At 47.5% G+C, this 25,642-nt stretch overlaps 1 protein-coding gene across 3 annotated transcripts in view; it reads left to right on the plus strand.

Moving 5' to 3' along the window:
• The window catches only part of LOXHD1 (lipoxygenase homology PLAT domains 1), a gene marked incomplete at both ends in the record, with an annotated part of 149,144 nt that overhangs the window by 24,828 nt on the left and 98,674 nt on the right, over positions 1-25,642 (plus strand). For all 3 annotated transcript variants that reach the window (XM_080821495.1, XM_080821496.1, XM_080821497.1), the window contains 3 exons: positions 8,297-8,395; positions 16,045-16,193; positions 25,344-25,467. In XM_080821495.1, coding sequence (XP_080677621.1) covers positions 8,297-8,395; positions 16,045-16,193; positions 25,344-25,467 — 372 coding nt within the window. The remainder of the gene's footprint in view (positions 1-8,296; positions 8,396-16,044; positions 16,194-25,343; positions 25,468-25,642) is intronic.

The raw sequence follows: 25,642 nt of genomic DNA on the forward strand, positions 1-25,642 counted from the left end.
TGGAGACAAGACTGCTGGGGCGTGCAGGCGGAAGGGAAGGGTCTACTACAGAGCAGTGGGAGGGGGAGCCAAGGAAGGTGAGTGTCTAGGGGACATGTGCAAACGGCCCTCCAGGGCTTGGCAATGGATTGAATGAGGGTGTGAGCACATTGAGCTAAAAGGAGCGAAAGCCTACCTACTCCGTAGCCTTTCAGCCCCTGATAACAACAGGCTTACATCCCAGGGTCTTAGGCAAATATACTAGCTGTCCATGATTTGGCAGTGAAACAAGGGACGCAGTGGTTTTTCTTGATTACCACCCAGGAGCAACCGTTAATGACTAAGCGGTGTTTTAGTGTCCTTGTGTAACAGGACTCAGCATGGGCTTGAGCATGTGTTAGGGGCCAAAGAAGTGATACACGCCTGGAGAGTTCTGGAGGGGAGGACCACGGTCTTCCGAGGTGGGCTTTATGCTCGACCCGGCGGGGTGGGCGACACGACAGCTGAGATAGAATCTTCCTGCCCAGACCTCTAGAATCCAAATCAGGGCTTCACCCTTTCCAACTGTGGCAGCTGGATTAGGTTTCTTAACCTGCTTCTTCCATTGCTTTCTCAGCAAGTGGTGACCACAGTAATAATAGGGTCTGCCATGGTGAGGATTAAAGGAGGAAGAGATGTGACGGGCCCATGTCAATCCTCCGTAAGCATCAGAGGCTCTCACCACTTTGCTAAGTGCGTGTGTCCTTAGGCGCAGCAAGGTTGAGGGCGTTCTCAGGGAAAGCAGAGACGTTCCAGTTCTAATTGAAGCATCAGGTGAATCTGGGTGAGAGATGTGCACCTCTGGACCAGAGGGAAGGAAGAGGAAACTTTTGGGGACAGCAAGGGGGGTGGTAGACTCGAGGCTCTGGACCTGGGAGGACGTTCCCTGCTCAGCGGCTGTGACCCAGCTCCCCGCACGGGGTCCGCGGGGGTCCGCCGGGGTCCGCCGACACTCCTCCCCGCACCCGGGCAGGCCTGAGTCAGGGGCCTTCCGTGGCTGGGGGAGAACATTCTGCTCATCCTCACTCCCAGGGCAGCCCCGCCGGTGTCTCTCACTCGGTTCCGTGTCCTCCTCCGCGGCGCGGGTGAGATCTCGCTTCTGCAGTGTCTGGCTCCGGCGGAGCGGAAGCGATGGGTGCCAGGGAGCAGCTGTGGACCCGGGGGAGGGGCAGGGGGAGAGGGGGCCGAAGTCAAGTCCCGCCAGCCCCCTGCCACCGCTCGCCCCCTCCCACCCGCCCGAATGAATGAAGCCGCGTTCTAACCACGCAGGACCTGAGAATGCGCGAGGCTGGGGAGAGAAACGCCGGGCGTCAACGCAGCCGCGCTCCATTCATGATTCCCTGCTTCCTAAAAAAGCGCGGGCCACGTGAGCTGCTGGGAGCCTCCGATCACGTTGGGTGTGGGATGGTCCCTTCCTTGGCAAGCGGGACCGAGGCTTCGTTTCCGGGCATTTGCTTGACTTCTGTCATCGGGAACGTGACGAGCGACTCGGCCCGGCTCAGCACCGAGAACGGGGGGATCCGGCCCACTCGTGACTGTGCCTCCCCACACCCTCTTTCCCGGACGCCCAGGGTGGCTCTCTCAGATGTGTCCTGTCGCTGATGTGTGCTGACTGTTCCAGACAGAGCGCAGGCGAGGCTGTGGAGGCGGCTGGCGCACCAGGCGCAGGCGGCAGCTCAGGCCTGCCAGGGCCTGCCTTTTCTGGAAGCCCACACAGGCAGCTTCCGGTTGGCCTACAGGGGACATGGTTCCTGTTTGGAGGGAGCAGGGCTGTGCCTCTGCCATGCAGGCTGCTGAGGAAAGAGGGGGCAAGGCTCGGCTGGTAGGTCCCCTGGGCAGGGCAAGCAGGGCACAGACAACCCTGTGCTGTGACCTTCAGGTGGCCACCTGTCTTTGAGCTCAACAAATGCCATCCCTGTAGTACCCCAACTCAGTTCTGTTTGGCTCTGGAAGGTACCCTGGGATTATCTTAATCTCTGGTGTGTTTCCCTTATCGCATATTGTTCACATCAATCCTCAAACTACTTTGGCTTCTTTGAGCTCTCACTGATATTCAGGGAAAGGCAACCACTCTCTGAAAGGTAGTGTTGCTGGGTTTGGATACACAGGTTGTGCACTGCACAACGGAGACTATGTAAGGAGACACTTTTCACATCATAGAGGTTGTAGGTTTGTGTATTTATTATGACAATTATCCAACAGATGGCAGTAAAGTGTCTTGAGGAAGGAAGCCTTTTTCTAATTTGTAGAAAGGCACCCTATGAACTCATGGTTACCCACTGAAAGGCCAGAGAGAAATCAGTTCAAGGGAGAATGTTATAGCACTGATTAAACCACAGGCCAACCCTAGAACTGTCTTGGGCAACCAGTCCTGGGATCCATCACTAGGCCCTATTGGTCTCAGGCTTGTTCAAGAAGGACAGTGAACTTGCCAGCCCCTCCTCCAACCTGACCTTCCACCTCTCTTTCCATCTCTGCTCCTTGTTCACCCTCAGCCAGGCCAGGAGCTGAAGGCACAATGCCTGAGGTTGCAGAACTGATGCTTCCATCTGTCCCCACCTTGTGGACATTGCAACCTGGGCCCCCATTCTCCACTGCACTCGGGAACATTGAGCTCAGCCCAGTCACGCAGCATTGTAGGGGCAGGGAAAGCTGGCCCTCCCTACCCACACTGGGCACAGGATATGTTCCTTCTCCCCCCTTACAGCCTGACAGGAAAAGGGTAACAGTTCCCCAGTCTTCAGAGCCTTGCGCTGCTTAAGCTAGTAATCAGAGTGTGCTGTGCTCCCCCTGACCAGCAGCTAACCACGCCTACACCAAGCAGCTCCGCTCCCATTCTAGGCCACCGAGCGGAGGGTGGCCTGCGGTCCCCTGCCTAGAAACACAGAACAGTTCCCAAAGGAACGAGACCCCTTAGAGCAGCGAGCGCCCAACGGCAAACAGGATGTAAGCCGACTACGTGTAGTTTTGCGAGGACCTGGAGCTAACAAAGATTTTTACACTTTTTAACGGTTGAAAAGAAGTCAAACAAGAATAATATCTGGGGGCGCCTGGGTGGCTCAGTGGGTTAAAGCCTCTGCCTTCGGCTCAGGTCATGATCCCAGGGTCCTAGGATCGAGCCCCGCATCGGGCTGTTTACTCAGCGGGGAGCCCGCTTCCTCCTCTCTCTCTGCCTGCCTCTCTGCCTACTTGTGATCTCTGTCTGTCAAATGAATAAATAAAATCTTAAAAAAAAAAATAATATCTGATGACACAGGATCCATAAAGTTCATTGGCACAAGGCCACGCCCATTTGCTTACGTAGTTTTTCGCCGTGGGCCGCGCCTGCGCCAGGGCGTCCCCTTAGCCCCGTCGTCCCTGTGGCGGTTGCAGGTCAGCCCGCCTCCAGAGCAGAGGTTCCTTTTTTTTTTTTTTTTAATATTTATTTATTTATTTATTTGACAGAGACACAGCAAGTGAGGGAACACAAGTAGGGGGTGGGAGAGGGAGAAGCAGGCCCCCATCTGAGCAGGGAGTCCTACTGGGGGTTCGACCCCAGGATCCCGGGATCGTGACCTGAGTGGAAGGCAGAGGCTCAACGACTGAGCCACCCAGGCACCCCGGAGGCTCCTCTTTGTGACCAGTGATCGGAAGGCGAATAGTAGAAGCTTTACTGTGTCCCGGAGCCTGCGTCATTCTCTTCAGGGGGTCCTCACGCGGGGGGTTTGTCCTCTTGCATCCGTTCCAGAGGGGTGAGTCCAGGACGGGAAGGAATGCTGAGGGAGGGAGACCGCTTTCCCACCGTTTTTATTACAGCGGATTATTGCAGTTCTCGTAACATCGTTAGTTATTGCTGGTTGTCTCTCGCTAGGCCTAATGTAGAAGTTAAACTGTATCACAGTATGTCCAGGAATAAATAAGAAATAACCTAGTTTCTGTAGGGTTGGGTGCCCTCCAGGGTCGCAGCCATCCACTGGGGTTTCCGTGGTAGCCTCGCAGGTAAGGGGCAGTGGGGCGGGGGGGGGGGGGAACTACCCTATGGCCCATGGCTGCTTTCATGATACTCCTGCAGAGCGGAGTCCTTGCAATAGAGACAAATGGCCTAGAAGGCCTAAAATATTTACTATCTGGCACTTTACAGAAAAAAATTGCCTATGCGTGGCATAGAGAATGAGAGGCCATGACGCATTCTAGAAAGAGCCCTGGCTTCAGAGACAAGAGCCCTGGCTTTGAGGCCCCTCTTGCATCATTTAGCAGCTGTGTGTCCCCAGACAAGGAGCCTGGCCCCCTGAGCCTCTGTTTCCCCGTCTGTAAATGAGAACGGCAAGAGTATCTGTCCTGCCCGTATCGTGTGGCCGTTGTATGGTTCCGATGACATCAAGAACATGCAGGGGCCTCGTGAGCTGCAAGGCCTGGATGACCGTTGAGTATCACTTGCCCTGAGCGAGGGGGCCAGCCCTGGACATTCTGTTAGAACTCCTTTTGCTCTCAACTGCTTTCTCTGTCCTCCCCCCCCCCCCCCCCCCGCCGTCATTACCTTCTGGCTTCTGGGGCAGGGATTTTTGCAGGACTGGGACCTTCCCTCTGGCGGGTCCTTTCACCAGGATGGGCATTTTGCTCTCACACGGACCATCAGATCTAAGGGGTGAATTCAACATATACAAACCCACTTGTGACCAGAATGGCAAGTTTGTGCTCATTGAAATTCTGATCACGGGATACTGGGGGGCTCTCATGACCACTTGGGAGGAAGGCTTGATGCACTGTGCTGACAGTGTGCCAGCCCTGAGAGAATGAAGCCTTGCTTTTAGCCCGTCTTGCTCTTTCAACAATATACGCACTTGATCACAATTTAGGGTTGGCGCGGGGCCCTAGGCCTTGTTTGGGAAAACGGCGCATCAGATAGGATGGGGTTCTGCTTGCAGAGGAAATCTGGAAGAAAAGTAGGGAGAACAGTAATATAAAAAGCCTCATTGTCCATCTTCAGGGCCCTTTAAAGAGCAGTTTTCTGAGGTGTGCCCGCGCCCCCTGCTGCTGCTCGCACCCCCTCCCCAGTGTGATAGGAGGTCGTCTGGCACACGGGCATCCTGCTCCTCACCCAGTCAGCTAAATGGGGACCTAGGGCCCCATCTTGCCATAGAGAGTTCTGCAGAGGTTAGAGAACAGTCCAGCCTAATTCCAGAACTGACATTCTCCTGCATTCTCTTCATCTGATTTTCTGACCCCTGGGCTTGGGCCCCTTGTTGACCTCAGCTGGGAAGTTCTGGAAGCTCCTTCCACCCTTGTCTCCTTTGTTGCCTCATTTCAGACCCTGATGCCTGCTTCTCTGGACTTTCCTGGGACGGGGATGCCGTGTGTTCCCAGAGCCCTGTGTGGGATCCTGCTCCCCAGGCCTGCGTACACCAGCCTGTGACTCCTCCCCTGCTGAGAGCCCCCCCCCCCCAACCCCATCTCTTGGCTTCCCTCTCTCGTCTGCAGGCTGCCTTGCCTGGTCAGATGTCAAGGACTTGCAGACTGAAAGGACCCTTAGTGTTCTCACATTCTCTCACCTCTGGCTTCTTCTTTATAGCCTCCCTGACAGATGGCTCTCCACCAGTGTGTTTGTCACAAAGTGACTGCGTAGATGTCTCTAGGGATGGGAAACTCACTCCCCCAAGGGCATTCCATGCCTTTGTTGGACAGCCCTAGCTACTAGAAAACGTTTCTTTAGGTGAGCTAAAATATCCTTCTTTATAATTCAAGTGCTAAGTCCAATTCTGCCTTCTGGAATGATGCAGAATGTCTGCTGCTCCTCCCCCAAGGGCTCCCCAGCCCCCCTCATCCTTTCCTCCTGCTGCACTGCGCCCAGTTCTTTCTGGAGTCCCGTCACCCTCTCTGATTGTATGATGCTCAGCAGTGGCCTTTAGGTCCTCCCCGGGCCCCCATCTCATCCTGGCATCACTGGTTGGGGACAACAAATGGAGGGTCTTCCCTCTCTTGTTTTGGATCTCACCGAGTGAGGTTCCAGGACAGAATTGCTCCCTCCTGGCTCAGGTTCTCAGAAATTTAAAGATTAGCCTTCCAGGCTGTGTCTAAGTGGGGGTGTCTCTCTGTGTGCCTTGCAACACTCTACATCGTGTCATCTCTAGATGGCAGCTGCTGGGCAGGATTCAAGATAGGGACTTGGGGAAATGAAGTTTTCTTAGTATCTCCCCCACCTCACTCCTTTGTCCTGAGTTACTTCCCTGGGACTTTGAGCTTTAGGAAATGCCAATCAAGTTGCTTTCCAACATACTTGGTGAGATTCTAGTGTTGCCCAGCACTAGGCTAGGGGCTGTTTGGGGGTGGGGGGGGACTATGCATGAGGAGGTCCTGCCCAGACCTTTTTTAAGTTCTTCAAGAACTTGGAAGCCTCGCCTGCAGGAAACAGCAAATCACACAAAACGATAGAAGGTGAACTTGGAAATCATTGACACAGACAATATGGCAGAGCCCAGGAATGCAGAGGAGAAAGCCCCTGGGGGCTAGGACATCAAGGAAGGCCCTAGGGAGGAGGTGGGTGGGCAGAGGGCCTATAACTCTGGGCCTCAATTAAAACAGTTCAAATTAATTTTTATTGAGGTATAATTGACATAAAACATTATATTAGTTTCAGGTATACAAAATAATGATTTGCTCTGTGTATATATTGAGAAATGAGCATTGCAAAAAGTCTGGTTAACATCCATCACCACATATAATTATGCCTTTTTTTCCTTGTGATGAGAACTTTTAAGATCTACTCTCTCAGCACCTTTCAGATAGGCAATACAATACTATTAACTATAGTTGCCATGTTGTACATTACAGATCATGATTTATTTATCTTACAACCGGAAGTTTGTACCTTTCGACCCCTTTAGCCCATTTCATATACCCCCTATGCCCCACTTTTGACAACCACCAATCTGTTGTCCATATCTATGGCTTTGGGGTTGTTTGCCTTTGTTTAGAGGATTTTTAGGGGTATTTTTGTTTTTTTGTTGTTGTTTGTTTTTTCGGATTCCACATTATCAGTGGAATCATGCTGTATTTGTCTTTCTGTGACTGGTTTATTTTAGTTAGCATAATACCCTCAAGGTCCATTCATGTTATTACAAATGTCAAGATCCCCTTCTTTTTCATGGCCAAATAATATTCCTATATGTGTGTGTTTGTCTGTCTTTCTTTATCTGTCCTTCCATTGATGGACACTTAGGTTTTATCCCTTGTCTTGGCTGTTGTAAATAATGCTGCATTAAACATGGGGGTACAGATATCTTTTAGAGTTAATGGAACACCTCTAATTCTTATCAACTTCACATATTGGGCATAAGAAATCTGAACAAAATTCTGCTACATAAAAAATAAAAAGTCACTGAAGGAAGGGGAAAGGGATGGGAAAATTGCCTCAGCCCTTGGAATTGTTAGCACCCAAAGAGAGTCTAGAGGAGTTTTCCTTCCTGCACAGCCCAGCAACCCCTGTCCTTTGCTCCCCACTCTAAGGCAGGCTCCAGCTGGGGAGACCTAGGCAGAGCTCAGCCTTTTGTCTAGTTTACATTGAGCCCATCCCCCTCACAAGGCCATGGCCAGGGCTGAGGCATTTGGGGGTTACAGTGCATGGGGTTCTGCGAATGGGGGAAAGATACGGGAAACCATATAGATCTTTAAGTGAGGTAACCACTAGGCATGCATTTGCTGTTACTCTTGGTGCCTCTAGTCTTTGAGTTGGTTATGGCCCTGACAATTTACATATAAATTTGATTTTCATTCGCAGAATGTATTTTCCCCAATGCATTTTTACACTGTGATGAAGTGTGGAGAACAGATTGGAGAGGGCAGAGTAGATGGGCAGTGGGCCCAGTAAGAAGCAGTTCAATATCCAGGGGAGATCAGCTGGTGGTCTGGTTCAGTGAGGCATCTGGATTGGGACTGATTCATGCGTCCCAAGGCAACATGTTAGTAGATGAAACAGAAGTTCCGTCTACCTGATGTACTCTGTGTACACCATTTAGCAATGACCATTTGACTTTTCTCTTCAGCTTTATTGAGATATAACTGACATGTAACATTGTCTAAGTTTAAGGTGTATGGTGCACTAACTTGACACACATATATCCTGGCAATGACCATTTGGAACCAATGTCAAGCAGCTCATTTCTTGCTGTGTTCTTGACAGCAATGGTGACACTTCACGCTCTGTTGGAGGGATGGGTAGGTGGTGCGGTAGCTACCTTGGGGCCTTTGCTCTTCTCTCTTCAGGATCCTAAGAAGCTGAGGCTTTCTCTGTCCTCATTTCCAGGTAACAAGTATGAAGTCAAGGTGTACACTGGTGATGTCATTGGTGCGGGGACTGATGCTGATGTCTTCATCAATATCTTTGGAGAGTATGGAGACACAGGTAATGGATTTGAAATCCTTTCTTCCCAAGCTGTGCCCAGTTCTGCTTCTTAGGTGGGCTCTTCCCCCCACGCCTGGGAGAAGAAGGAAGCTCCAGTCTCTTCTTTTGAGCTGCAATTTTCTTTGTGGTTGTCCATGGCATTCCGTGCAGCAGGGTGCCCGTCTTATAAAATCTATGTGTGTGACTGTGATGTGTTTTCAGAATACGGTGTTGGGTTTGGGGTCTATTTAAACTTGTCCTTCATCCTAGATGATGAACAGACCCAAGCTTTACATCAGCAAGGAACTCATTCTCACTTTATCTCCTTAAGCTCCATGGCCATCTTGTGTTATATTTTGAATGTGGCTGGGCATGGCCTGATTCAGTGCAGTGGTTTGGTGCAGAGTAGAATGGGGCCAGGGATAGATCATTAGACTTGTCTTCGTAAGTGAACCAAGAACTGAGGACACAAGCTTGGCCACAGGTGTTGGGAGGACATTCAGGCCAATAGAACTGAGACAGGTGGTTCTCTCCTGCTTCTTCCAAGTTACTGAAATAACGTAGGAGTCAGAAAAGCTACTGAGATCTGAATTTTGGATGTGATATATTAAAGAATTCAAAATGCTTTGCTGAGCTTAAGAAGAAAAAGAGAAATCTTCAGGTGCCAGAAATGAAGAGGGAACTCAAAACCAGAGTATTAGGTATGAATCGCTGCCTCTTGGAAGGAGGGATCTTTCATGTTCAACAATCTACAGGATAGATTTTCATACCCATTTGGGGCCAGAAAATAAGTTTGTGTCATGCATGAAGCAAGATAGGCCAAATTAGAACCACAGGTAAAGCCAGGAGTCCTGAAGGTTCACAGGAACATCTTCAGTGAAAAAACAGGCCAGGAAATGTTTACTCATCAGTACAATAACCTTATCTCTGCAAGGGCTCTAGATTAAAAAGACAGAGTTGTTGAGAAATTGATACATTCTGCTTACACTTGTGTGACTTAATGTCTGATTTTACATTGCAAGTATGATTTGGGGACCCTTCCTCCCCCAGGCTCAGAAAATTGGGTCCACATCAGTAATACCCTTGGTGCTTTCAGAAGCATTTGCAAGACTGCATGAGATTCCCAAAGATAAGGTACTAGAGATGAGTTCACTTTCCAAAACTACAAAACACTCAAGGACATAATCCCCCATGACTAAACATCAATGGACATAGCATTCAATAATGTTAAATGCTCAAGAATTTCAGGTACTAATATACACTATGGAGTATTATGCCTCCATCAGAAAGGATGAATACGCAACTTTTGTATCAACATGGCAACATGGACGTGACTGGAAGAGATTATGCTGAGTGAAATAAGTCAAGCAGAGAGAGTCAATTATCATATGGTTTCACTTATTTGCAGAGCATAACATTAACACGGAGGACATGGGGAGATGGAGAGGAGAAGGGAGTTGAGGGAAATTGGAGGGGGAGATGAACCATGAGAGACTATGGACTCTGAAAAACAACCTGAGAGTTTTGAAGGGGCAGGGGGGTGGGAGGTTGGGGGACCCAGGTGGTGGGTATTATGGAGGGCACGCATTGCGTGGAACACTGGGTGTGGTGCAAAAACAATGAATTCTGTTACGCTGAAAATAAATTTTTTTAAAAAGTGTAAAAAAAAAAAATTTCAGGTACTAGAGTAATCTGAGAAAAGCTATAGTTTAAACGTGTTTAAAATACATGAACAAGGGGCGCCTGGGTGGCTCAGTGGATTGAGCCTCTGCCTTCGGCCCAGGTCATGATCCCAGGGTCCTGGGATCGAGCCCTGCATCAGGCTCTCTGCTCAGCGGGGAGCCGCTTCCCCCTCTCTCCCTGTCTGCCTTTCTGCCTACTTGTGATCTCTCTCTCTGTCAAACAAATAAACAAAATCTTTAAAAAGAAAAATACATGAACAAAACAATTGAAGAAAACAACAAGACACCATGAAAAGCATAGAAAAAAATACAGGAAATGAAAATATAGTTACTAAATATAAACAATGCATGTGTTGAACATCACAATGAGAAACCACTGAATAGAGACTTATGAACTATAAAATAAATATGAGCAAAATACTCGGGAAAGAGACATGAAGAGTTGGAAAATACAAATGAGAGATCATGATTCATGGAGGATAGAGTAAGTTCTGACAGATGTTGAGCAGGAATTCCAATAAAGAACAGAATAGGTGAAAGGAAATATTTGAAAAGATAATGGCTGAAACTTCTTCAAAATTGAGCAAAGTTATGAATTTTCAAATTAAAGTAACAGAAGGAGTCACTGAGCAGAGTAAAGGAAAACAGATCCACATTTAGATACATTGTGGTGAAACCAAAGGCAAAGAGAAAGATCTTAAAAGTAACCTGGGTGGCTCAGTGGGCTAAGCCTCTGCCTTCACCTCAGGTCATGATCTCAGGGTCCTGGGATCGAGTCCCGCATTGGGCTCTCTGCTCAGCAGGGAGCCAGCTTTCCGTCCTCCCTCTCTGCCTACTTGTGATCTCTCTATCTCTGTCAAATAAATAAAATCTTTAACAGAAAAAAAAGGTAACTAGATTTGACAGATTATCTTCTACAAAACCAATTAGATTGATAGCAAATTCCTCTCAGCTAACTATACAAGGTGATAAATTCATGGAATGATCACTTTAATGTTCTGAGCAAGAATATATATCAGTCTAGAATCCTATGTCCAGCTAGGCTTTCAATAATTCCAGAGTGAGGACAGAATTAGTGAATTGCCATACAAGCAAAGAGAAATAGTGTTTACCACTCATAGATTTTTAAACAGCCACTGAAGAATATATTTTTAAGAAAAAGGAAATCATACCCACAAGAAAGGGGAAGCAAGAAAGAGAGTAAAAATATTGATATTGATGTAACAAAGTTAAGCAAGTATTAGTAAATAGTACTAATAATGATTATCACCAGGGCATGAGAAAATGTGGACCCGAACTGCTAGAACACAATAATCTTTGAGAAGGAAAGTAGATAATGAAAGTTAAAACATAATTAGGTTCTTGGTCACAGCTCATCCCCAAGTGATAGGGGACTAGAGGTATTGATAAACTTCAGACTTCAGTAAGTTAAGTGTGCATATTAAAATTGTAAAAGTAACCCTCCCCCCAATAAGAAACTTATTACTTCTAAACCAGTAGAGGGAATAAAAGGGAATAAAACCTCAATCGATCCACTAGAAGGCAGGAAACAAGGAAAGAGAAGCAAAGGAAAAGCATGGCTAATAATAAAAAATAAAATAAATGTACAGATAGTCACAATAAATAGAAATAAACAAACTCATCAGTTAAAGGATAGGTATTCTTATATTAAATGAAAAGAAATAAAATCCAGCTTAAACATGGTATGCAGAAGGGCTAAAAATAAATAGAATACAGTGAAATATATCAGGAGCATATCAACAACACAAAAGAAGGTGGCGTAGCTGTATTGTTATCTATAAAATTAAACTTTAAGGAAAAATGTTTTGTTAGAAATAAAAATAGACAATGATGAAAGGAACAATTAACCTGGAAGATGTCATCATTCTGAAGGGGTATAAATTTTACAACGTGTTCCCAAAACACCGGAAGCAAAAAGAAACAAAACTCTTGAAGAAACTTGACAAGTACATAATTACAGTGGAAGATTTTAATAAACCACTCTCAATAATTGATAAATCATATGGGTAAAAATTTAGCATGGGTGTAGAAGATTTTTACTACACAGTTTATAAGCCTGATCTACTAGAACGGTGCAGATTCCTGCATCCAGCTGGTAGAGGATACATGTTCTTCTCAAGCATATAATGACTGCATACTAAAACCACAAAGCAAATCAACAAACTGAAATTAGTTAGTAAGATAGACACAACATTCACATTCCTTGATCGTAGTCAATAAAATTGGAAGAAACTCCAACCTCTCACACCATTTAGAAACAAACTTTAATTTTCATAAAAAATAATAATCATCTAAAAAATCCAGGAGGATTTACAAATCATTAGAACCAATGGGAAAGAAGGTTTAGTAAAGGTTCTGGATTCAAGATTAATTTACAAATTTTAATAAAAACAACAAGCGAACATTTAATTTAAAAATACATGATTCACAATAGCAATTACAAAGTGCCTAAGAAAAACTCCAACACAAGAGTTTTCTGGAAATTTGAGGATATCCAAGAATATTTAAATGGAGAAATACATTATGGAATCCCAAATTCATTAAGAACTCATTTTTCCCAGATTATCCTATAAATGCAATTCAATTTCAGTCACATTTCCGAAAGGCAATATCCTGCAGCTTAAGCTGCTAATAAAATTCCCATCCATAAAGGGCTAACTATTGTGAAGAGTATTTTGAATAATGAAAATAATATTAATAAGTGGATATTTACCCTGCTGGATAAATAGAAATTTAGAGATACCACAGATCTCTAAAAACTAAAACAGTGCGGTATTGATAGAAGGAGAAACAAAGAAAAATCAGTGAAGCAGAACAGAGTCTAGAAACACACATAGAGGCAGTGTTATAAATCAGAAAGGAAGGATGAACTATTCAAATATCGGCGTGCAAACAATTGCTTTACCATATGAGGAAAGATAAAATTAGATCTTTTTACCTTTTACCATACACAAAAATAACTTCCAGATGGGCTGAAGACTTAAATGTGGAAAAGCAACCCTCTTGAGATTTTTAGAAGAAACTTTTAGAGTGTCTCTTGAATTTGAACTTAAGATGGAGTTTCTTGAACACTTCACTAAAAGCACAAATAACAAAGGAAAATATCAATAAAGTCCACTAAAACTAGAAAAATGCCTGTATGATGAAAGACACCATAGTCAGAGGAGAGATGATAAAAAACATAGTAAAGTATATGAACAGAAAAAACTACAGAAGAGCGAGGTCTAAGTGACCAACATATATGGGTTGTTTAGATCTCTCTCAGCAATGTATATGTTTAATCTCCCCAAATAATCAAGAGAATATAAATTAAGATCACAACGAAGTACCATTGTATACATACTAAAATAAAATTTTCAAATATATATGTTAAGGATGATGTGGGGGATGGGAGCCTCATCACTGCTGGTGGTAATCACTGTGGAGCTCCCATCTTGGAGGGCAATTTTACAGTAATACCTAACACACCGGAGGGGAGCACACCCAGGACCCAGCGACTCTTTGTACCGACTCAGAGCACATGTCACAGATGTGCAGCAGAATGCAGATATGGAAGAGCCCATGTTAGTGCTATTCACAGTGGCAAAAAAACTAGGCACAACCTCAACTAGGCTGCCTGACTCCCAGCCTTCCACAGGTGGAAACATGACAGGGCTGTCTCTGTTCGATGACTATCACACAGCAGTTACACAAATGAACTCAAGTTGCTAGCACCAACAGGGTGACCTGAAAAGCCTAGTATTAGCTGAGAGGAAAGTCAGTTGCATGCAGCATGACAGGGACGATGATGTAATGGTGAGGGGGGAAATGGTAGCAACTCCATCACGAACGCAGCACCTGCATGGGCAACCACATCGTGGAGACCCATTCAGTTCATCCTCCCAGCGGACCCTGGACAGTGGGGCCACTCGCATCCCCAGTGTGTGGATGATGACCCTGAGACAGAGACAGATGTGTGCTGGGGTGTTTTTCTTGTAAATTCTAAAACATGCAAAGAAGTACATTTTTTGTGTGAAGACATCACGTGCAAATCAAAATCCATGGAGACGGTATAGGTGATGGTGTTTGTTCACAGGAGGGAGTAAGAGAGTGGGGTGCCTGGTGAGACTTTAGACCTGCCTGTCATCTCTTCTTTAAAGAAGAGAAAGGTCTGCAGCGCCTGGGTGGCTCAATGGGTTAAGCCTCTGCCTTCGGCTCAGGTCATGATCTCAGGGTCCTGGGACTGAGGCCCCAATCAGGCGCTCTGCTCAGCGGGGAGCCTGCTTCCCTCTCTCTCTCTGCCTCCCTCTCTGCCTACTTGTGATATCTCTCTCTGTCGAATAAATAAAAAAATCTTAAGAAACAAGAGAGAGGGAGAAAGGTCTGGTGTGCCTGGGTGGCTCAGTGGGTTAAAGTCTCTGCCTTCCGCTCGGGTCATGATCTCAGGGTCCTGGGATTGAGCCCCACATCAGGCTCTCTGCTCGGCAGGAAGCCTGTTTCCCCCTCTCTCTCTGTCTGCCTCTCTGCCTACTTGTGATCTCTGTCTGTCAAATGAATATATAAAATCTTAAAAAAAATTAAAAATTTAAAAAAAATTATAGGTCTAAGCCAATTAGGCAGAGTGTTAGCACCTGTTCTGCCTTTGAAATCTGGTGGTAGGTGTATGGGTGTCTTATACTACTTTTCTATATGTTTGAATTATTGCAGTTCAAAATGTAGAAAGACATAAAGAAATTAAATTTTAGAAAAGAAAGCAGGGGCACCTGGGTGGCTCAGTCAGTTAAGTATCTGCCTTTGGCTCAGGTCGTGATCCCAGGATCCTGGGATCAGGTTCCCTGCTCGGCGGAGAGCCTGCTTCTCTCTCTCCCTCTGCCTGCTGCTCCCCTACTTGTGCTCTCTATTTCTCTGTCAAATAAATTAATAAAATCTTAGAAAGGAAGGAAGGAAGGAAATGGATGGCATCAACATGATGCTTACATGGGGCTTACGTGGGCTGTAGGTGTTAATATGGCTTGCAAACTTGGGGACATAATACTGGAAAACTGCAAAGTAGGAAGAACAGGTTAAAATGGATCTTAATGATCCATGACCACCTGTGTGACTTCTGGTGTGTTATCTGGCTTCTCTAAGCCTGTTTCTTTATCTACAAGGTGGAATTAACAATATCCCTCTTGTGGTGACAAATAGAAAAGAAAAAAAAAATCTTTGTGGAACTAACGTGTCTATGGTTGCTGTCGTCACTGGTTTCCAGAAAAAGAGACAGGCCTAAGGGGGTCTCTTGGCAGTCAGGAGTCCAGCACAGCCTGGACTAACTCCCACAGCTGTGCTCCCAGTTCAAAGACAAGAGGCTGGTACAAGCCAGACAGGACCTTAGCTCTCAGGATGGAGGTGTGCCTGGGTTCACCAGGATGGGAACTCCAGACTAAAACAGAAAGCAGAAACCCAGTTATGGACCTGGGCACAAGCCACATGCAGGGCAAGCTTCTGCCTTGACTGGAGGTTGGAGGGATTTACAGAGTCCAGAGATCTCAGGATAAAGCTCTCTGTATTGACTTCTTAAAAAATTTAACAGGGGCGCCTGGGTGGCTCAGTGGGTTAAATCCTCTGCCTTCAGCTCAGGTCATGATCTCAGGGTCCTGAGATAGAGCCCCACATCGGGCTCTCTGCTCAGCAGAGAGCCTGCTCCCCCCCCCCTTCTCTCTCCACCTGCCTCTCTGCCTACTTGTGATCTCTCTCTCTCTCTCTGTCAAATACATAAATAAAATCTTCAAAAGAAAAATTTAACATTATCTTTAGAGTAATTTTAGGTTCACAGCAAAATGGAATGGAAGTACAAAGAGTAGCTACGTACCCCGTCCCACCCTCCCACCGCCTCCCACCATGTTGACTTTTGAGACCACCCTCCAGTGGGCAGATGATTAAGCTTAGAAGTGGGTTTTTCCTCTTCCTCTGGGCTCCTTTGTAAGTTTCTTACATGTGTGTATACAGGGGAGCGTCGGCTGGAAAATGAAAAGGACAACTTTGAAAGGGGAGCTGAAGACAAGTTCATGCTAGATGCTCCAGATCTTGGGCAGCTGATGAAGATCAATGTTGGCCACAACAACAAGGGCGGGTCTGCAGGTTGGTTCCTATCCAAGGTAGGTTCAGTGGCCTGTCTGTTGTCCCTGTCGCCTGGGAGGGGGAATTCTGCCTCTTCAGAGGGCCTATTTCAGCCCTAACCTCCCTCTCTTGGTCTGTTTCCACTCTTCTGCCTAAGCCTGCTGGCCAGCCATGCTGCCCGACTCCCAGCCGCCCAGACCCTGTGCATGTTACCACCTTCTCCGAAAGCCTGGGGCTCCCATCCCAAAGTAGCCAGGGCCTGATTGCCCTTCAAGACTCAAGCTCTCCCTGACTCCAGCCCACCAGAACCTCTCCCTCCCATGAATGTTTATAACCCTGCCTGCTTAGGGCATTCATCGGACCCTAAGTTTTCTTGTGACTTATCTTGGGCTGTTGCTGTGCCACATCTGCATTTTGGTGCCTCCTAATCTTACCAACCCAAGAGAAAGGTGTGAATCCAGAAGAAAACCAAAAGACATCTGAGAAGCTAACACATATCCGGTTCAAAGTTTGTGGGGAGAGCTCATGCCCCTGGCCCTCTCTTGCCTTGCCCTGATTTTGAAGGCAAGACCCCCCAGACTCCCTCTCAGCCTAGTGCTCATTATAATCCCTTCTAGGAAACTCTTGGCTGCAGTTTTAAACCTACAGCAGATTAGAGAGAGCAAGAGTCATTGTACTACCTACGTAGGGCTATTGAGGACTACAGTGGGGACTCAGAGAAGATACGGGCTACCAGGCCTTTGCATATATTCCCTTTCATGAGGCCATCAGTATATTTCAGCACATTGCAGAATGATAGGGAAAGGTTATTGTAGAATATATATTTGAAAAATATTTTGAGAAAGATCTTATTGCTTAAAACAGAAACCACTCAGATTTATAACAATTTGACTACAGAGAATGAGGCTGCCTAATAGCTGGGGTTTTGTTATTTAACTTCATTACCTTCTTATGTCAGCAGTGTTTGGCTACAATTATCAATTGAAGAGCAGCTTATGTAACTGGGGCTTCTTTTCCTCATCTCACACAAAATCCAGATGTGGTCAGCTCAGGGCTGGTGCAGCTGCTTTTAGGACCCTGCTCTCTTGCTGTGTCCCATCCTGGGCACTGTGGCTTTCATCCCCGAACCGCTCCCCCCTTGTTGCCTCATGATCATATGATGGCTGCTGAACCTCTAGCCATCTTATCTGTGTTCCAGGTGGGAAAAAAAAGGAGAAAACCATTTTCTTTTTTTCTGGCAAGCTTTGCTTTATTTTGAGAGACACAGTGCCCTCCTTGGGCTTTCTGCCTACATTTCATGGGCCAGAAATGAGTCGTGTGGCCGCTCTAGCTACAGCAGAAAGTAGGACAAGTGGCTGGCTTTCCATTCTTTGTAGTAGAAGTAGGCTAAGAAGAAGGTGCTTGGGAAAGGGCTGAGTGAGCATCTCTGCATGTCTGCCACACTCCTCCTAACTAGGCTGGATAGTTCCTGAGGGTACCACCCTGGCTCTCGGCCTGGCTTGGGGCATGAGTTGGTGAAGTGAGGGGTGCCAAGGTTCCTTTGGGAAGGAGGGGGCTTGCCTGGCCCTAAGAGCAGCCAGCCTGGTGCTGAACAGGGTTCCAGGGGGCTAAATGCTCTTTGGATTGGAGAAGAAATGGGGCAGGAGTCCAGAACCCTAAGTAGCCTGTGAACAGGCAGAGTTGTGTCTTCAGGGAGGAGAAGGGAGAGGAGGCAGGGGTGGGGTGGGGGGGTGGCGCACAGAGCAGGTGCCTCAAAGCCCTGTCCCTCCATCCTGGGAAGGAAGACAGTCTGGGTGAAGACCCAGGGCTAGTGCACAGAGCTGCAAGGTACACCCCAGGCCTGAGTGTGGCCTTGATGAGGTTTTGCACCTGCCCCCTCCCCACTGCCAGGTCAGGCTCCTTCTTGGTCACATGGGCCCACTCACCCGACACACTCTCCTCAGAGACTTCACAAACGAGGTGGCAGATTTGCACGGCAGAACAGGCCCCTTTGTTGTCTTCATGCTCAAAGGAAAGGGCAGCTTGGCAGAGTGAGAACATGTTTTTTTTCCTTTTCTTTTTTCCTTTTAAGATGTTGTAAACCTCATTCCATTGCCTTCTGAAATTTGATATTGAAGCCAAGGGGATTTTTGTTTCTTTCAGGATTGTCTGTTTTATTTATTTATTTATTTTCAGCCAGAATGCTTGCAGAATTTTCTTTCTTTATATTTATAATAAGAAATCTAGAAGAGGGGGATTATGTTAGTTCATTTATAACCCCATCCTCTTTCCCTTCCTCCCTCCCTCCCTTCTTTCCTTCCTTCCTTTTGCTTTTGTTTCTGATTTCTCAGGGACATGATTAGGCTTTACTTTGATGCAAAGGATATTTATTTATTTATAATTTATTTATTTATTTATAGCTCAGAAAAGAGATCTCCTATTATATACCAGATTCTTGCCTGGATAGCATCTGTTCTGGCCTCTTCTTTGGGAGCACCATTAGCCATCTATAGGATCCCGGTTCTCTGCTTTGTAAAGCTCTCTGCTTCCCTTTGATTCCTTCCCTCCTCTGTGCTTTGAATCCTGTGAGAACCCGTCGCCTTCCCCCACCCCCTCATTGACTGGCTGTTCCAAACTATCAGGCCCATTCCTTTCTCCTGTCAATGTGCATTTTAATTCTGAATGTTCCTATTATTTTTTTCTTCTTAAAAAGGTGATGCATATTCATTGTAAAAAGTTAGGAAATACAAATAAACAAAAAATGAGATAAACTTAAACCACCATGATTTTACCACCCAGAGATAACCAGTCTGCATATCTTAGTGCATACCCGCTAGGTATTTTTCTGTGAATCTATATACATATATCTTTGTTTATAAAATGTCATCATCATTAACAGTGTTTTACAGCTGCTTTGTTTCCACTTGGAAATAGAGCTTGCAGATATCCCCATGTTATTTCAGTAGAATGACATGAAAGTATTTACAATGTAGTTTTTTAATGAGTGCTCTAGTATTTCAGTGCACAAATACACCATGACTTATGAAACTGACCCTCTTTTGTTGAACATCCCTTTCCTCAGCATTCCTCATACTATAAAGAGTGCAGTGACACACATCCTTGCAGCTTATCTTTATACACATCTAGAATTATTTCTTATGATAAATTCCCAGGAGTTGGTTAAAGGACTCGCGGGATGGTGAGAACTTGACGGATTTGCTGCCTTTTGGTTTTGATACCTTTCCTTATTTAGTCTAGTTCCCTTTAATACCATCTTTTGCCCTGCTGTCCTTAAAGATGTGTGGTCCTATTTCATAAAGACGAAAACTTCTTGTACTCCACAAAGCATGCCCACTTTCCTGAATCCTGGTACTGTATGCCCTGTGGGACCCCTGGCAGAGTTCTACCTTTCTTTCTTTGGGATGATGTTTCCACCTTCCCTCCTGCTCCCCCCTCCCTTCTTCTTTCTTTCCTTATTTGCTAATCAGACACTGTGTTGAACCGGAAGGCCAAGCAGGCTACTTTCAGCGTGAGATCGAGTCTTCTCTTTGCGGCTGTCACATTTGCAGGGGTGAGGTCAGGGCCTGCTCCCCACCCCCAACCCCACCCCAGTACCAAGGCAGGTGTCCCTCTCCAAGGTGTGCTGCCTTCTGAAAAGCTCCTAGCAGCCTATTCTTCTACCTTAAGCCAAACCAGAATGCTTCCTGGGGATAAGACAGAAGACGCCTCCGGCGCTCTGTGGGCGAGTGTGCTGGATTTCCTTGCTATTTTCCTGAGGAAGGGAGGAAGGAGGGCTTCAGGTCCCGGGCACGGTGGGTGCAAGTGGGCAGCCAGAGGCTGGGGGAAGGCACTTTGTGATCAGGCCATGGACAGCCAGCTCTAGCGTCCTGTCTCCCCCACCTCTCATGTCACGCTGTCCCTCCTCCGCTCACTCTGATGGATCTGAGGGCTCGCAGCTCCCCAGGGATGCCAGTTAAAGGGGCTGTTGAACTGACTGTGTCTCCAGATTTGACACTTGCACAGCAAGTGCTCCTGGTCCTCGAAACTGCCAGGCTGTTTGCCTTAGACTTCGCACGACAACCTCTCCTTCGGTGTTTACCTTTACGGGCTTGGTGGGATAAACCTAAAATCCAGTATAATTGACCCATTCATAGGTGGTCTCCCTTCTAGTCATCTGCCCATGTGTGCTTCTCAAGTGGATGGGCCTCAGGGTGACCCACACACCCTTCCGCCCTGCCTCTGCCTCTCCCAGAGCTGGGGGCGCTGGCACCCTCCCCCAGTTCTTGCCCCTACCCATGGCTTGGGCCTCCGTGTCTGGTTAGTCCACAATTTTGATCAACTCAAATGGTCAGTGCAGTTCAAAGACTGCTTAGGAAGAGCCACGGTCACAGGATGGAACATCACACACCAATGGGTCCTGTCCTTGGTCCATCTGCTGCAGTAAACAGATTGGCCCAAGGCCCTGTGGCTCTTCAGTGGCAGGCTTGTCCATACCCCAGGTCCTCTGGACTCCTAGCTGGGACTCCCTCCACAACGTTACATGTTAGTCCCAATGAGGAGATCGCTGCTGGTGCTCCCAGGGGTGTTAGCACAGCCTGCACCGCCGGCCCTGGTAGGACGAGGAGACAGAGGCCCCTGGAGTCGAATTCAGGGATGGCAAGAAGTTCGTTCTGTCCTTCCCTTACCAGTTAAAACTCAACAGTCAACAAACATTTATGTGGCCGCCAACTGCAGCTGTTATGATAAATATCGTTCTGCTCCTTAAAAGAGTAAGACAAGGGATGCCTGAGTGGCTCAGTTGTTAACGGCTACCTTAAGCTCAGGTCATGATCCCAGGGTTCTGGGATCAAGCCCACATCCGGCTCCCTGCTCAGTGGGAAGCCTGCTTCTCCCTCTCCAACTCCCCCTGCTTGTGTTCTCTCTCTCGCTGTGTCTCTCTCTGTCAAATAAATAAATAAAATCTTTAAAAAAAAAAAAAAGTCAAGTCCCTAAAATAATCATACCTATTCTGTTATAAGGGTATTATATCCCAAACTTTCAGGGAGAGCCCAGCTTTCAGTGAACAAACATTCTGTCTTGGGATCCCCACGAATAGAGTAGTATTGATTGGCCCAGATTTCCTGGTTGGAACACCAGAAATCAGAATGACCATGACTTTAATGCAAAGCAGGAGATAAAAAGTCTTGAGTAAGGTACAAACAAAGGTTGTGGGGGTAAGCTGTGTCTCACGGGGCACCAGAGGGTCCCGTGGGTAGGGTTTTCCCCGGAGGGGCAGGGAGGAGGACTCCTATGGGCAGAGGAGGAGGGGCTGGGGCGCGGGGCACAGATGAGGAGTAGCGCTGGGCCAGAGCATGGGGCTCAGCAGACTGAGAAGTGGGAAGTAATATTAGGGAGGTGGGTGTGGGCCGGGCCTCTGCAGATCCGATCAGAATAAACCATCAGAGGTCTTTGTTGGCCAAGGTGGAGCCGTGGTCTGAGGTGGTGATGAGGGAGTGGGGAGATACGGATGGGCTCAGAGGAGAGGTACAGAGGAAGAAGAGAATGTTAGGGCGTCACCATTCAAAGGCTGACATTTACAGTTATTTGTATTATCTGACAGAGTTTTTCAGTATGATGACCTGAGACCTCAAGCCTGAGGGGAGGGGTAGCCTCACGACAGAAAATCTCACCTTTCTTTGGTGAGCCTCAGTTTCCCCCATAGAATACTCTCTCGCTCTTCCATGAGCCTGGATCTTCCCTGCTAACTCCTAGATGCTGAGATTTGTTTTAAAGTCCGTTCATAAACTCTGAAAGTCTTCCTCCTTTTTTTCTGCCGGGTGGAAACTTACCTGTCCTTTGCCCTATGATCTTAGAACTCTAAAAGGGAGCCACAGTTCAGCAGTGGCTCTGGGGAGGTGGTGATGGCTGCTCCCAGGTCATGGGCCACTTCTACCGGATAACCTATGTGCATTTTTAAGGGGAAGACTGAAAATTCCTTGAAAGCAGAGGCTTGTTTTACATGCGTTGCCGGCCGTTGTGGCTGGCACACAGCGGGAACCTTCTGCGGCCCCCTCCGATTGTGTGAATCCTGGGCACCTTGGCACGTGGGTGAGAGGGAGGAGACCCGTCACCTTCCTCACGCTGCTCCATGTACACAGGAGGGTTCGCTTTTGCACAGAACAGGCCTCTGTTCCAGTCAGGTCATATGAAATTGGTGAAAGTTATTCCAGTACAGAGCGGGGAGAGCGGTTATGAATCACAGCTGACACGCCACATCCATCTAAAAGCTGCCGACCCCAGGCCCCACTCCCTGGGCTCACCCACACGTGTTTACTCCGGGGGGTGGTGGGGGTGCGAAAATGGAAGCCCCGAGGCCCTGGATCATTTGGGAGTGTCTGTGAACCACAGTAAAGAACAGGGCAGAGATGACCCTGCTTGGCGGCTCCGTCTTTTCCTCTTCTCCTTCGGGACATGGGGAACCTTCCTGGCTTTCCCCACTGGCTGGTCTCACCTTATGACTCCGCTGTGTCCTTGTTGCTGGTGAAGACAGTGGGCTCCAGCATGGACAGGACTCACCTCCCCGGGGGCTCGTGAGCCCAGCTTTCCCTCTCGCCTCTGAGAAGGCGAGCCCCGCCCGTGGGCTTGTCTTTTGAGGGAGGGTGTGGCCCCAGGAGATAACGTTCTTGTTTTTTTATTTGGTCATTGCTTCTGTCTGTCTGTCTGTCTCTCTCTCTCTCTCTCTCTCTCACACACACACACACACACACACACTCTAGGTGTGTGCTTCTCTCAGTCATGGGGAAGGGGATTTCTATCTCCCCAGTCTTCTACAACGTTCTCTGCCTTAACAACAGAATCCGTGAAGCCACGCTCTGGTAGGAGCACTGACAGACATTTTCTTCTGTTAAAAAAACCATTCCTGAGATATCCTGAATTCTTCCAAGTAACGCCTTGAAAACTCAGAGGTGTCTGGGCAGGTCGTGAACAGAAATGGGAAAGCTGTCCCCTCCTCCCTTAGAAGAGACCCTTGGGTATGCCCCTCTGAGCAACAGCGGTCAGGAGCCAGCCAGGACCCCCGTCAGCAGAGACCAGAAATGCCTTTGGGAGAAGCTGTGCCCCCTCTCCCTGGCTAATCTCTCCATACATTGGTCATTTCCTTCCCTGCCTCCACCTCTCCACTCCTTCCCGCTGTGAGGTGCTCCCAGATATTCGGCTCCTGGGGAGCCAGCCTCCTCCAGCTTCATCCTGCAGACCTGGCAGCCACGAATTTTCATAGATGATTGTTTACACATTGTAATATGCACCTGGAAAATTTTTAGAACTATCCATGGACTTTTATACTTCCTGTACCAGTACTTAAATCTGTATCTTCTCTCTTGGCCTTTCTTTGTATTCAGTATTTTTGGAGAATCTAGTTTTTAGCATCTTGGTTGTTATTCAAAAAATTATGTTTCAAATATCACCTCTTTCCTTTGTGATTCAGCTCGTTTTGTCCTGGAGAGGTATTAAATGGTGCCTGTTCTATTTTTCAGACTAGCTGAACTTCTTAGGTCAGGAATTTCCGTCACACACCAGGCCAGTAGAAGGCCCTTTATTGATGACAGCTCCATGGGCTGGGAGGGTGCTGCTCTGGCTCTAGAAACCATGGCTAGCACACTTGTCTGTGAACATTTAAATACAGAGGTGGTGAAGCTGTACATCTAGGTTTATTAGTAGACCTCACAGCCTGTCTGATAAACTAGGTCCTATCTTCCTTCACTTTACTTTTCCAGCTCTGTGAGTGTCAGAGTAAGGGGGGTAGGAGGCAGGTTGAATCCTCAGATCTTTGTCATTGACTCCCCAATCTCCCCCTAATATGGAGATGAAAGCCACAGAGAAATGTGCAGATAGGAGAGTTGGGAGAGGCTGGACTTCGTGGAAGAAGTCTCTCTCGGCTGTGCCACCGTGGTCTCCAGGCACTCAGCTTGAGAAGTACAATCAAATCGGTAGGCTCTGAAGGGTGACTCACACCAACCAAATTCACAAGGACCTGATTTATAAACTGAAGCCTGAATGCTGATTTATTGGAGGAGAGAAGCCTGGTAGGACAGTGGCTTCAAACACTCACTCAGACCACTGGCTCCCCTTAATGGGTTGTGTCCTCAGGAAGACAGTCCTTGGCCCAGAAGATTCCCTAATGAACACGGAATTAAAACAAGGTGAGATGACTTCAGGCAGCACACCACAGACACTTTGATATTAGGAAGTAAGTCTTTCATTGAAATCAGAGTCCCTCTCTCTTGGGCAGTCTTGGTGGCACCTGGGCAGACATGTCCACTTTCCCTGCACAGTACTATGAATGGAGGGCATGTTCTAGTGATGGACAAGTCTGCTTATCTTAGAGTGGGTTTTCAGTTGGGTTCCTGGGACATTTGAGAAGGTCCCTTGGCTCCTGGTAAACTCTGAAAGACACCCCCCCCTTACCTGCAGCCTCGCCAGCCTACCTCACATTGTGAGTGCCCTGGAGGAATCTTTGTCGATGGCCGATTCCATTAGCCTCCTGTCCGTGGCTCACGTTTTCTGACCTCATCACTAGATCTCAGGATTCTGTGTGCCTGATTTAGGGCTCATAGTTCTCCTTGTGTGGACTCTGCTTCTCACCAAGAAGGTGAGGGTCCCAAACTTCAGCAGGGGGAGAAGGTGATGCTCTTGTTGAGGTCTGCAAATCTAGGCTTCACGCTCCGGTCTCACAGGCTACATCCTGCCAGTTTTCCTGCATTCAGTTTTTTAAATGAACTGCAGCAGAAGAGGGAAGAGTGGTTCAGTTGTTCAAGTGGGAAGTCATTGCCAGTCATCGCCACGTGCCTCTCAGTGCTTTGTGCCTGGTGTGTCCTTGTGAGAAGCTTTGTGGGGCCACTAAGAAGGTGAGAGTGTATTCTCTCTCTCTCTCTCTCTTTTTTTCCTTTGTTAAGTTTTTATTTGTTTGTCAGAGAGGGAGAGAGAGAGCACAAGTAGGGGAAGCAGCAGGCAGACGGAGAAGTGGACTCCCCGCTGAGCAAGGAGCCCGATGCGGCACTTGATCTCAGGACCCCGGGATGGTGACCTGAGCCGAAAGCAGATGCTTAACTGACTGAGCCACCCAGGCATCCCGAGAGTGTATTCTCAGAGTTCACTTAGGAGGTGGAGGGATTCGATCACCAGGTGAGCCCTCTGTGACCCTGGTCATCCCCTCCCTCTCTTCTCCTTCCCAGATTATCATTGAAGATATTGGGAACAAAAGGAAATATGACTTCCCTCTTAACCGCTGGCTGGCCTTGGACGAAGATGACGGCAAAATCCAAAGGGATATCTTAGTGGGGGGAGCTGAGACCACAGGTAGAACTGAGGAAAGGGGAGGCCCTACTGGCTAACACTTCGGTTTCTGTCCGAGGCTCCATGTTCTCGTGCATGGGCCTGGAGGCTGGCGATCGAGTGGGAGCCAGCCACTCCTCCTGCTCTTGAAAGTCTTCTGTCCCTTTGGGCTGGGGCCTGGGGCTCTGCTGATGCCAGA

Source organism: Martes martes (genome assembly GCF_963455335.1).
Source record: "Martes martes genome assembly, chromosome: 13".
Lineage (NCBI taxonomy): Eukaryota > Metazoa > Chordata > Mammalia > Carnivora > Mustelidae > Martes > Martes martes.